Source organism: Catharus ustulatus, chromosome 2, assembly GCF_009819885.2.
Source record: "Catharus ustulatus isolate bCatUst1 chromosome 2, bCatUst1.pri.v2, whole genome shotgun sequence".
NCBI lineage: Eukaryota > Metazoa > Chordata > Aves > Passeriformes > Turdidae > Catharus > Catharus ustulatus.
In genome coordinates this window covers 22,495,378-22,508,163 of record NC_046222.1, presented here as the reverse complement: position 1 = coordinate 22,508,163, position 12,786 = coordinate 22,495,378, and the positions used below count along the sequence as shown (strand labels likewise).

General features: G+C 44.0%; 1 protein-coding gene across 2 annotated transcripts; it reads right to left on the bottom strand.

The window, feature by feature from the left end:
- Positions 1-317: 317 nt before the first annotated feature.
- Positions 318-12,765, bottom strand: QTRT2 (queuine tRNA-ribosyltransferase accessory subunit 2). 2 transcript variants are annotated; one of them, XM_033051465.1, is made up of 8 exons: positions 12,554-12,765; positions 11,491-11,546; positions 10,171-10,247; positions 7,411-7,620; positions 6,277-6,476; positions 3,584-3,735; positions 1,991-2,105; positions 318-948 (listed from the first exon to the last, which is right to left on the bottom strand). In XM_033051465.1, exons 1-8 carry the CDS (start codon positions 12,748-12,750, stop codon positions 687-689), a joined length of 1,269 nt encoding a protein of 422 aa, XP_032907356.1. In that variant the 5' UTR covers positions 12,751-12,765; the 3' UTR covers positions 318-686. The 2 variants fall into 2 exon arrangements, with proteins under 2 accessions (XP_032907356.1, XP_032907357.1); XM_033051466.1 differs by lacking the exon at positions 12,554-12,765 and adding an exon at positions 12,208-12,226.
- Between the last annotated feature and the right edge of the window lie 21 nt (positions 12,766-12,786).

Below are 12,786 nucleotides of genomic sequence, written 5' to 3'. Positions count from 1 at the left end.
CGCCCCTGCCACGGCTCGGGGAGGCGCAGGGGGGCTCCGTCCCTGCCTGCCACCACAGGGCAGCGCCGGGCCGTGGTGACCTAGCCCAGTGGCAGCGGCGGTCGGCCCCCAGTGGTCCCGCCGAGTGGCAGCGCCGGGCTGGGCTACCTGGCCCCGTCAGCAGCCTCTACCGGGCCGAGCCTGCACTGCCTTAGCTGAGCCAGTAAACCCTGCCCTGCCGCCGTTCAGTTACTATTTGGCAACTTTGTTGCACGCGAGTCCTCGCTGCAAATGACAGAGCGGCTTATATTCAGGTGCGGTTTATTTATGGACAAAAAACGAAATATTTGCCAACACCCAGAGATGTGGCTTATACTCAGTGCAGCTTGTATTAGTGAATTTACTGTACTCTGTTCTTGCACATGGGAAACCAACAGTGAGTATCTGAAAAACCTATCCATACTGTTCTTACTGGTGACCTGTCCAGGCTCTGCCATTCACCAAGAATGGACCAAACCAATTAACCAAAAGAGACATTTGAACAAGATCCTCTTTCCCCACCAGGAAGTGAGATCTTCAAATGTCTCCTTCAGATCTCTCCAAGAAGGAAAAAACACATTTTACTACTGACAGGTCCAGGTGATACAGTCCCACTGGATGAGGATGCAGCTGCAATCTCCTCTCTGAGGAGATTGTCCTCTCTGAGCTCATTGTCTCAGCGTCGCACTTGCCGGGCCTTGCAGCACCTGCCTGAAGACAAGCTCCTTGAGTTGATCCAGTTTACTGTCCCTTAAGGCATCCCGAATGGCACTGAAGAAACCAAAGTAGTGCTGGAAGTTGTGCATCATGAGCAGGACACCGGCCAGCAGCTCGTTGGTCACCAGGAGGTGATGGACATAGGCACGAGTGTGCCTCTGACAGCAGTAACAGCTGCATCCTTCCAGCAAAGGACCAAAATCATCGTGGTATCTAAGGGAGAAGCAATATTGGGTAACATCAGAGCTAAGAAGACCCATCCAAGCAATAAAGAGTAACCCTGTAACCACATGGCCTTTTGCAGGGACCTGAGCCTTTAAGTCCTGTGGTCCTTAATCCAGATTTGCTGTCAACTCAGATCAGCACCACTGGCAGAAAGGACTTCAGATATCAGAGATGGTTTGGGTTGGAAGAGACCTTAAAGGTCATGTAGTTCCCACACCCTGCCTCGGTGTGGGACTATGGCTGCTGAAAGCCCCAAGCCTCCTCATGCCAGAACTCCCTTCAGAGCCAAAAGGCCATACATTTAAGTAAGAATAACTCTGACTGCATCACAGCTAACAGCAGAGAGAGGCCTCATCTGTGCCTTCCCTGGCAGAAAAGCTGCACTGCAAGACAGCTATCACACAGTTTATGAAGGAGAAAGCCACCAAAACTACAGATTTGCTAATCCCATTTTTCACAAAACAGTATTCCACTCTACTCACAGAGAGAGCAAAGCAACACAACTATCTACTCAGACAGCCTGGAAGTACCTGTGACAAAGAGAGGCAAATACAAATGGTAACAATGGCCAAAGTTTTTGTGAAGCATCCAGAAATGGCAGAACTGCTCTGCAGCTGCCCAAACTGAGTCAGAGAGTAGAGGGTCTCCATAGTTTAAAAAAAATCTAGCATCTCAAGATGACCCAAGCTAGATGTGGAAGACCAAAGTGATTCCCAGATCACCTTTGTAAGCCTTTGGTCTTGCAGCTGAGACATAATTATGACCACAGAATGTCTGCTGGAAAAATGACCAGAAAACCCCTGGCTCTAGGTTAGGCAAAAGACAGCACCTTCAGAGATAGGCTGCTGCCTGATAAAAAGCTAGAATGCTTGTCTAACACTCTCCATTCAATGTCCAGAAGTACTCTCTTCAACAGCTTCATGGTTTATGAAGTCTTTCATCCTGCTGACCAGTTGCAAATAAATATGGAGGACAAAAGCATCATATTTAGTCATACAGCTGCAGGTACCCTCCTCACAAACCCACATACTTTTTATCCTTCAGAGATATCTCAAATGGTGTAATTTCTGGGTCAGCTTTGGAGACTTCCTCCTGGTCGTCTTGAGCACCATTCTCCAGGTCCTGGGTCCCATTTTGTGTTAGAACTGTTTAAATTAAAAAGACAACAGCTTTAGGACAGAGAGCAAGGGTAGAGCAAGGGTAGCAACCTCAGAGCAGCTATTACTGCTACTTTCTTGCCAACTGAAAACTCCTGTCCCAAGTTTCCACCTCTTTCTTTTTCAAAGCCAATATTTTACTTTAATTGCTGTAGGTTAGTTAACACAAATACACTTTTAAATGATCAAAACAGCAAGAGACAAGTGAAAGCTAATCAACTAAAACTAATCAAAAGTTAAGAGCTGAAATAATAGTGTAACTTTTTGCTGCTCTACTGAATTCTTTATAAAATGTCAAAAGTATTTTGTCTGAACTGCATGCTGAATAGAATGCAATCACCTAAACAAATGGATTTTATTGAGATTTTGTTAGACAGGCAACTCATCTGCATTCAGTCATTTTCCATGCTGTGATCACTCAGGGATTTAGATGCCTCTTGTTTAAAAAAAAAAAAAAATCATGGAATCAAAAAAGGCGGGTAGCACTAATTCAGATGAGGTAGGTTCCACATCTGCCTTTTCAGCATCTACCTGAAAAATAAAGAACCATCTCATGATTTTATAGGTTTGTGTTTTTAAGTTTATTCTTAAGGAGAGGGAGAAGTATCTGGAAATACCAGTATTACTGTTTGCATAATCCGTGTCTACTGTGTTTAAAACTGACACAGGGAAAAACCACTGCCATTACCCAGAGTCTTACAATTTAAGAATAAAGTAAGACAAGTTAAAGAACAACGAACAAAGAAAAGGGGTTAAAAAAATAGCAGCAAACACAAAGAAACAACATGTTCTGCTCTACTCAGCTGGCTCTGAATTATCCAGGCATGAAAAGCCACTAGGTTCTACTAGAGAGAAAAAATGTAAAATGTTTCCCTGTATTAAAAACATTTAATAGGCCAAAACAAAAAAAGCTGCTTGAAACAGCATTTGATAGGTGCTTTAATGGGTGATACACATTCCCATCTCACAGTGTAATGAGTTATGAACAGAGCATTTTGGTTTTGATATAAACCTATGAATGCAAGTACAGAGAGGAAAACTGTCCAAATAAATGGGAAACTTCTGACAGCTAGAAAAAAGAACTTCAAAAATATATTACTACAACAGACATATTAATCTAATTATAGAGATCACTTAGTAGATCCAGCCTTCACAGCTAATGGTAACAGAAAATTTGCCAGTGGTGTCAAACTAAAACCCCTCTGTTCAGGAGGTGTTTAAGAAATATTTAATCATCGTATTTTGGCTAATGAGACATTCAGAGGCCTCAAGTTTTAATGAACAGATTTCACACCAAAGCACCCTGCTGTCAAAAGCAACACATGGTAGCGGAATCCCAGTTTTTTCCAGTGGTCACTGCACTTATTTCAGGAAAAAAGCCCTCAAATACAGATTCCTCCCAGGCAGGAATTATGCTTACCACAATATAAAATGTAAAAACTATTAACAACCATCAAGAAACCTACCAGTTGCTTCAGGATCTGGATGGCAGTTGTAACTGAAAACCAAGGCACAGCCTCGCTCGGTCACTTGGAAGGGAAAGAAGCTCTCAAAAATATCGACTCCTCTTTCAATGCACTCAAGCACCTCATCTGGTTTGCCTACACCATGAATAATTCTGTAGGAGACACACAGGAAGACAAATCTACAATATTTTGAGTAGAAGCAAGCAGGTGCCTGAAGGAAAAGATCTCCAGGTCATGCAGCACACGTAACTTATCTCTGCAACTGCTAACCATCATCAACTCGGAATTCCATGTGCTTCCACCTCCAACCTATCCAGTACATAACATTATTGTACATTTTCATTATTTGTCCTTTGGAAGACAGCAATAAGCCCTCATTTACTGCAGAAAAAAACCATTCTGTTTGTTGTATTTGAAGTGATTTGTATGTGAAATCTTTCACATACACATAAATACAATTAGAGTCAAAACATCTGTGCCATAGAACAGATAGTTTCCTTAATCATATTTGTGCCCCAATGAACTGCCAATTCCCATTCACATGGACCCTTTTTCATGTTAGCTGTTTAGAAGACAGTCTAAAAAGAGTCTCAACAAAGACAGCAGTAGATGGCTGGTCAAAGATACAAGTCCTTCAGGTGACAGACACATCCTACTGCACTTTGAGAACAGCCTGGGAGAGAATGCACTAATGAAAAACATCACTAGAAAGAGAAAACCTCCTTGCTTTAGTCTTCCCTTCTCTTTACACTCTACCTGCTCAAACGATTTACCCAAAAATGTGAGCTGTAATATCTCCTGAGACATGGCACTAAGAGGCAGGAAGAGACTGGCTGGATCAATGGTAATAGAGATCCTGCCGGGAGCCAAATTTAGCTGGCAGCTTCACTGAGGGTGGGTAAAGTGTAAGAGAGTAGAGCAGTGCCTGCTCTCCTGCAGGTGCATGGCTAGGCTGAAAGCAGTAGAAGTTAATATAGGGTAATGAGCCAAACAGATAATTAGGAAAATACACAGGGGCTGATAAATGAAGTCACAAGGTGCCATTTTTAGTCACTTTTCTAAGTATTCCAATTAAAGTGATGAGCACAGAATAAGAATAGGAGAAGTTTACAGCATGAGTGTTTTACGTTTCAGGTTCTCATGACAGGGAGAAAATTATATGCAAAAGTCAAAACAGTAGCTCTGCATATGTGATCAAAGACTTGCTGAAACTCATCTCTGCACAGGTAAGGACAAACATTTGTTCTTGCCAAGGTTCCTATGCTATTGGAAAGGAAAACAAATTTTATCAAGAAACTTCAGCCCCTTTAGGTACATGAAAGGAATCTTCATAAAGAGTACACTCATAAGATCACTTTTTCATCACACAAAAAGGCAGCCACTTCTTGAGTGAAGCACAGAAGGTGTTTGTCTTCTAGAGAATTTCATGCTGAGGTAGAACAGAGATGAAAAAAAACTTCTCCAGCCAGGATGGCAAGGTTGATTCAGGAGCAAGGACTGCCTGAAATTCACTTGAGATACTTCCAAGACCCCCTGAGGCTAACCAGCTCTCTTCATATCAACAGGTCAGAAACACTTGTCTTAACAAAACAAGCAAACAATTTGATAGATGAGGCAGATGCACGGTTAGCCACTGAGGTTAGCTGAGCAGATTGGACTCTAAGGCTCCCAGAGGATCTTTTAAGTAGCTCAACCAGACAGGATAGCAACAACACAGCAAGCCTCCTAATTGTCAGGAAAATTCAAACCCCAGGCACCACTAAGCAAGAACAAGCTGCAATACCAGACACGGTGCTCTTGCATTTAATTTCCTTTTAAACACCATTAGGTCAGAGCAATGTGCTCTGCTAGCAGAGGGAAGCAGTAACACGATGGGGCCTGAGTCATTCTCTTCACAAAATGATGAAAAAAGCAACCATATTATTTCTGAACCAGTTGCTCTGGTAAGAGCAACCCAGCGAGCTCAACCCAATAAAGAAATCCCTATACTTCTGAACCACTAGCACAAATTAGCACACAATTTCAAGAAGTCTTTAGTTACTGTTAGTCACTTAAAAGGATCAAGTAAGCTGCCACTCCTGTCCAGTCCTTAGCATGGGTCTGATGGGCACAACTGACAACGCAGATATGCAATAAGCCCCACACTGTACAAGAAGAGAATGCCACTGTTCTGGGCCAGTCTGTACCACCCTAGGTAGTACATAGGCTCAGTGCCTCAGGTACCAGGACAGAGCTGGCTACCAAGATTGTGTAGCAAGCACTGGCTGGTTCTGCCAGCACCCCTCTCTGCCATCCACCAGTTCAGGCCAGAGAGAACTGGAAACATGACAGTTTTAGTGAGAAAAAGCCCCTGCAAAATATCTTGATAATAACATTCTTGTTCGAGCTGAACTTCAAGTAAACCATGGGCTCCAAGTCCAAATACAAGTAACTCTGACATATCCTACCTGTAACTCTTCCTAAAATCTCTTCCTGAAACCCACAGCATGAGCAAAGCCTGGTGCCAGTTGCAGTTAAAAACTGAAACAAGTGTTGAAGACTGCAGTCTGACAATGGTAAAATTTATGCAGCCTGGCACACACAGAGCTGTGCAATACAGTGATTATTTCCTACAGGGAAACTGCACAGCAGCCTGTAGATGTTCCTCACAATAGGGCAGATGGATTTCTTGGGATTTTGCCCACACAACTTACCTTGGTTTATCCTCTGGCAGCTCTGCTGTGACAGAAGCTATCAGTTTCAATTTGGTCTCCTTGGCCATGGCACTTCCCTGGAAGCCATCCAGCAGAAAGCCACCCACAGGCCGCTTGGCAGTCTCCCTGGCTGATCTGAGCCTCTCTTCCAAGATATCTCCACCTTCAATTGCTCCAAACATTACACTTCCTTGTAGTTCCTGTCCCAGGAGAAAGCCGCAAGTGTTAGAGCATGCTCTGCCAAAGATACGAAAGACACCTCACAGCCCAGATTTAAGATGCCTGCTACTCAAGCCTCACATTCCCAGGAACCTGCCAGAACCATGGGGTTTCATCTCATGTAAGACTCTCCACACAACACTGTGAGGTCCATGTGTAGGAAATGGGACTAGTAGAGACAAGATTTTACTCCTTGCCTGGACACTAACTCACTGACAATTTTGATGCCACTCTTCCCACCTCCCTACAGAAGGCAATAACGACACACCATATTTGTACACATTTTCTTATGGATGGGTTCTCAGCAATAGATGTGTTAGTGCAAAATACAAAGCAGGTGCCATTATCCTGGGTGTCGGGCACCAGATGTCACAGGGAATTCCCTTTCAGGAGATACAAATACCAACTCCTGTCACCTGTTTTCACTTGTAAGTGCAGACTCAGATAGTGCATCTCACTCCAGAAAAAGGGAGGGAAGTTTCAAAGCTGCTGGAAGAAATAAAAATAGCACTAATTCTATCAAATCCTTCCTCACTTGGAACGAAGGAGACTTCACAGCAAAAAGATGGGTTTTCTCAATCTGAGTAAGAAGATCCCACTCTGCCCATGCATCTAATAACAAGGTAAGTGAAAGAAATGCATCACAAGCTAAAAGCAGAAAGAAAAATCCCAAGAGTAGTCCTCCTCAGCTAGTAGAGAGGAGGGGTGATCCTGGTGCAGAAGACAATTTTAAAGGAAGGAAGGAAAACTCACTGTGCTACTGGTTAAACCTCACTCTGTACTATAAGCTGGACATTCTCTGATACACACATGTGACTCAATTTCCTACTAAATCACTTCCTGGGGCTGGTCCATGATGCAGCACAGACCAAGAAGCTCTTGCAGTGATATAGCCTCAGTATCCTGGGGACTTACTGGTGATTTTTCTTGCAGCTGAAGGCATATATCCAAGAAGGAAAGTGACCTATCCACAGACTTCTTGGCTCTTTTTCTGCCAGTTTCCCCAGAAATGGTGTCTCCATCAGAGATGCACTGGAACCAGTCTGGCTGGATGGCCCGCTGGATGTCCATGAACTTGGAAGCTGTCATCTCCATGCGCCCTGAGCTCCCCCATAGGGAGACCATCTGTACAGGAAGAAGAGAGATGAACAGCAGTTACAAAGAACAACAGATCTTAAGGGTGAAAGGAGAAAAGGAACTGATCTGGTGAAACACCAGCTACTGGAATGATAGCTCATTAGATAAGTTCCCTTTATCAGATAATCAGCTGCACTCGGCACAATAAATTAAAGGAGATGAATGACTGAACTGGAATTTCTAAGACACTCTTTGGAGAAACCATCCCATTCAACACTGACTTCTCCACATTTAAAAATCTGAGATAGAGCAGCTGGCCTCTCATCACACAAATTAGTGGCAGAATTGGGAAAGAAAAATCTTGAATTTCCACCAAACTTGTCAAGTAAGCAAAAGTATGTAAAAAGCAGCAAAGGCAAATACAACTCGCTAGTTTTCTGTACAAAATGCAAACCCAAGAAACTGCTTCCTCTTCTGAGGACTTAACTCATATAACACATGTGAATGTATATGTTTATATAAATCATACAGACTGGGAAGAATGCAAAAGCTTGTTAAGCACTCAATCTTAGAACTACCTGTTATTTTAGGCCCCAAATTCAGCAACTCTAGAAGGCACTGAAATACCCAAACCAAGCCAATGTAATGAACGTGCTCATTAGGATTTCATACACATTCTTCCCTCTCTTCACATATTTCCCATCCTGCCAGCATACATGGACCACATCTTCCATCATTACTCTGTGATATCCTCAAAAGAACTCAAGAGCACATAGAGAGGTTATCTTACCTGAACACCTCCAGGCTAGCAGATGTCAACATTCAATTCACTGAACATTCAGATTCATAAAATGTTCACATTTTAGCCTATTTTGCAGAATCTGTAATTAGCCTTTAAGTGTAGCTTGGCCATTGCTTTGGTTGCATTATTGTTAGGCTTGTGAAACTGCTGCTCCAAAACTCTGAAGGGGTGTTCAAGTAGGTTAAGTAAAGGGCTCAAGCCCTTTGGAAGTCAGCTCTTTTCATCTGCAATTCTGTTCATGCTTTTCTAAATGAGAAAGGGCTTTCAGCCATCAGAAGTAGCATACAACTTGGAGTGTTATGGGCACTTTTTGCAGCCTGAGAGTTCTCCCAGCCTATGCCAGACAGATTAAGCAGTGCAGTTCTCATGTGTAATTTGCAAATTGAATTTCATCAGCAGATGCAAAAAGTATAAGCAGAAGCCTTTTTTTTTTTTGTCTGGTTCCCACAAAGACCCAAAAGGACAACAAGTGCCTGTTGTCCATACATTCATCCTGATTACTTCTGGCCTTATCAGCCAATTTCACCAAATTTGAATAAAACCAGAAGTCTCCAAAGCAATAAATTTTTTTGCAAATTTCCAATTTAAAAAAAGAGCAACTCCAAAAGGAGTTCCAAAATTTGTATCTATAGAGAGTAACTGAAACACAGCAGCTGTATGTTGTTCAGCAGCATCTTGTTCAGACAGTACCTGCTGCCTCTTATCATGAGAGCATCAAGGAACAGCTGGTGAAGGCAGGCAAAGGAAAGTCAGAGTTGTCTGAGCCAAATGGCAATGTAATCACATCTAGTTACCTTCATTCTGTTCTTGAGAGGAAAAAAGCTGCTTTAATAAATAAAATAGCCATGCAGCTTAGAGAGCTGAGCATTATCCTGTGATTATTTAAATCCAGCCAGTGCTAGGCTTCCTGGCACACAGCCTTCGGTACCACTGCTTTCAAAACACTTTCATAAGTATTTGTCAGCACACATCCAGCTGCAGAAGGCCTTACAACAAGGTGACAGGTATCTTCACCAGCTTATTTAAAAAACCCCAAAAAGTCTGAATCAAACTTCCACCACCTAGGTTTAGATTGCTGCTCTCACCTCAAAGCTGCAAAACAGTGGGACAAGCTTCAGGTAATTCCTTCCCTGCAGAGAGACAGGACTCAGCCTGGATCTCGGCAGCACGGAATATACACTGATAGCTGCATGGCAGGAGTTATACCTCCATCACTCAGTGACCTTCCACCAAATGTGGCCATACCCAAAGAGGCCTTGGGACTGACTGTATCTGAGCAGGTGGCAGGACCTCCAGCATAAAGCTGTGTCAGCCAGCAGGCAGTGTGCGGATTGCACAGGCAGTGTGTGTGCCTGTGGGGTGAAACAAGCAAATGTCTGCAACTTTGCACTCCTGGATCGCTGAGCCACCCTCCTGCAAGGATTCTGATGTCCTTCCCCTTTGAGGGCCTGCAGTAGGCTGTATGTAAATACACACACAGGCTTAGTGTTTATCAGTGGCATAAGCATAAGCTTGTACAACAAATATGCCATAACACAGGTATTTAACTGCCATTTAAACCACAACAGCATGGTAGTCCACAGCTCTCCTTTCTACCTGAATTGCCACTTAACTGTTCAGGAACCATTTAGGGAATATGTTGCTAAGTAAGAACATGTACAGCTTTATTTTGTTGGAGGTACAAGCATGTAAATGACAATCCTCTTTGCTTGTGGCTGTCTGAGATGAAGGGAGGACTGGCAGATTTCTTTTGGGTACTTTAGGTGGACCCTTTCAAGTCTTTACAGTTACTGTACCTTGTTAGTGTTGTAGCCAGAGGGGCAGGGAGTGACTGGGTCATGAAGGGAGCAGTAGAGCACAGCATCTGGCAAACCTGAAAACAGACAGATCCAGAGCAGAGTTTCATGAACCTAAGCAAAGCTAATACAAAGATGTGGCTTGCAGATCTGCAAAAGGGAACAGGGTATTGTCCCCCACACAAGTACATCCATTCTGACAAAGAAAATACCATTCATCTATCTCTCAGCACCAAAGAGGCAGCCTTCTTCCCCAGCTTTACCAACTGCCTGGAGAAGAGTGCAGCAGCAGGACAAACCATGAAATAATACCCTTTGGTTCTGCAGCCTGCATAGCTGCCTTGGGATTTTTTAACGTTTTTTCTTGATTAATAATACTCCACCTATTAAAATTTTCCAGACCCAACAACTGACTCACTTGACCAGTCAGCTGATAACTGATACACTGGACACACCTGACACTTGACACAATCCAAACTATCAACAATCCCAAGCCCAGAACTTTCAAGGAAGGACAAAGTAGAATCATAGAATGGTTTGAGCTGGAAGGGACCTTAGAGCTCATGCTCCACAGGGAGGGACATCTTCCACTAGACCATGTTGCTCAAAGGCCTATCTAACCTGGCCTTGAACATTTCCAGGGATGGGGCATCCACAACTTTGGGCAACTTGTTCAATTGGCTCACCCCCCTCACAGAAAAGAACCGGAGAGTGAGAGAACGTATCAACTAGACAAATGAGAAATGTATCATCCTTGCTGGACTGGAGGTTTCAAATGTCAGAATGCTAGAAAGTATGTCTCAGTGACATACAGTCAATGAAACTGGTAAAGCATCCAGGAAGCTCCAGACAAAGACATTTTTCAATTTTTCTGGAAGGAGTAAATTGCTCCAAACAGGTAAAGTTTATTGAAAGTTGGGTGCAAACTTCCTTTGGAATGCCAAATCATAATTTTTTTCTATATATAATTAAATGCATGTCCCAAATTTTTATGTGCTTTTTTAAAAAAAACTAGAACAAAACAAGCTTTGGCAACTCTTTTTTCTTTCCTTCTTGCAAAATGTACTAGATTCCATACACAAAGAAATGTCTGTAAATTATAGGAATTACAGATACATCATCACTTTGTAGCCTGATTGAAGGATTTTTGGCCATACTAGTGACTATATACTATTTCAAGTCTTCCCTAAGGCCACTCTGAGTAAGAAAATCCCTAAATGTGCAAAGCCTACATCTTTCTGCCTACTGTACTGTCTGAACATGTTCTAGTGGGAACCACCTGCATTATCTTTCATATACAAGCAAATACTTGTACTTTACCCATAAATTTTGCAGCTCCTTCTTTATACTCTTCCAGGACATCATGAATTTCTGCCCTGCAATCCAGACATAGGAACACATTAACTAAGCATACAAATGTCTAAAGAGATTGGTGGTTTCACAACTAAGGCTTTTTTCCCCCCACACTTATGCATTGCCTGACAATGAACCGGTATTTGCCATCCAGTTGCCAGACAGTGAAGCAGGGACAATGGAATAAAATGCTACAGACACAGAGCTCAAGAATCACAGCTCACAACCTGGGGCACTCAATTCTGTTGCAAAAAAAGTAAAGCTTTTACCTGCACTGACCAGGGACCACTAACTTGATGGAGAGCATGAAGCTAGACTCTGACTTTTTGGGGAGCACCATTAATGCGTTCACATCATTCAACAACTGTACAAGCTTTACCATGCTGATCTTTCCTTTCGGTTGCAACTTTACTAGTTTTGGGAGCTAGCTACTGCTCCAGTTTTACCTTAAATGTTTTCAGGTATGGGGTAACCACCACCTCTCTGGATAACCTGGTCTAGTGTTTCCCCATCCTCATTTCAAGAGATACCCTCTTATAGTTTAAACCCATTACTTCTTATCCTACTATGACAGGCTCTATTAAAATCTGTCCCCATCTCTCCTATAATCACCCTTTAGGTACCGGAAGGCTGGTAAAAGGTCTCCCTGGAGCTTTCTCTTCTCCAGGCTGAACACCTACACACCTCTCTACCTGTTACAGGAATGATGCTCCGGCTCAGCTCCCTGAGCATCTCTGTGGTGCTCCAAAGGACCTGGACCACAAAAGTCCACATCTTTCTTACGTTGCGGGCTCCAGAGTTGGATGCAGCGCTCTTGGTGGGGTGTCAGTAGAGCAGAGGGCCAGAATCACCTCCCCCGCCCTGCTGCCCACCTCAGGAAGATGACTGTGAGGTCACCACGATGGGTTTGGCTTAAGCAAGCTAAAAATCGCGCAGCCCTCCAGTTCCCTTCCCCCTACCTTTCCTACCCCGGCCCTGCACCTCCCTCCGAGGGGGCAGCAGGGCCCCGCGGCCCTGGCGCGGTACTCACAGGGCGGGCAGGGCGATGTGCGCCACGCCGGGCACGCCGCGCACCTCTCGCAGCGTGTCGTGGGTGAGGTGCGGCGCCGCGCCGGTCTGCGTGTACAGCAGGCAGCCGGGCAGCGCCAGCGCGCCGGTCCCGCTGCGGCCCAGCCCCACGAGCGAGCCCAGCCGCCCGCCACCCGCACCGAGTAGCTTCAGCCTCATCCTCGCCCCGCGGCGCCGCCGGGGAACACGGGGAAC

What these genes read in the sequence shown, in the direction of transcription:
- QTRT2 (XM_033051465.1), bottom strand. Translation starts at nt 12,750, where the DNA reads ATGAGGCTGAAGCTACTCGGTGCGGGTGGCGGGCGGCTGGGCTCGCTC. An exon ending in AGGAGCTGCAAAATTTATGG is followed by an intron (nt 10,248 to 11,490) that starts GTAAAGTACAAG and finishes GTCTGTTTTCAG; the next exon opens with GTTTGCCAGATGCTGTGCTC. An exon ending in CTGCCAGAGGATAAACCAAG is followed by an intron (nt 3,736 to 6,276) that starts GTAAGTTGTGTG and finishes TGTCTCCTACAG; the next exon opens with AATTATTCATGGTGTAGGCA.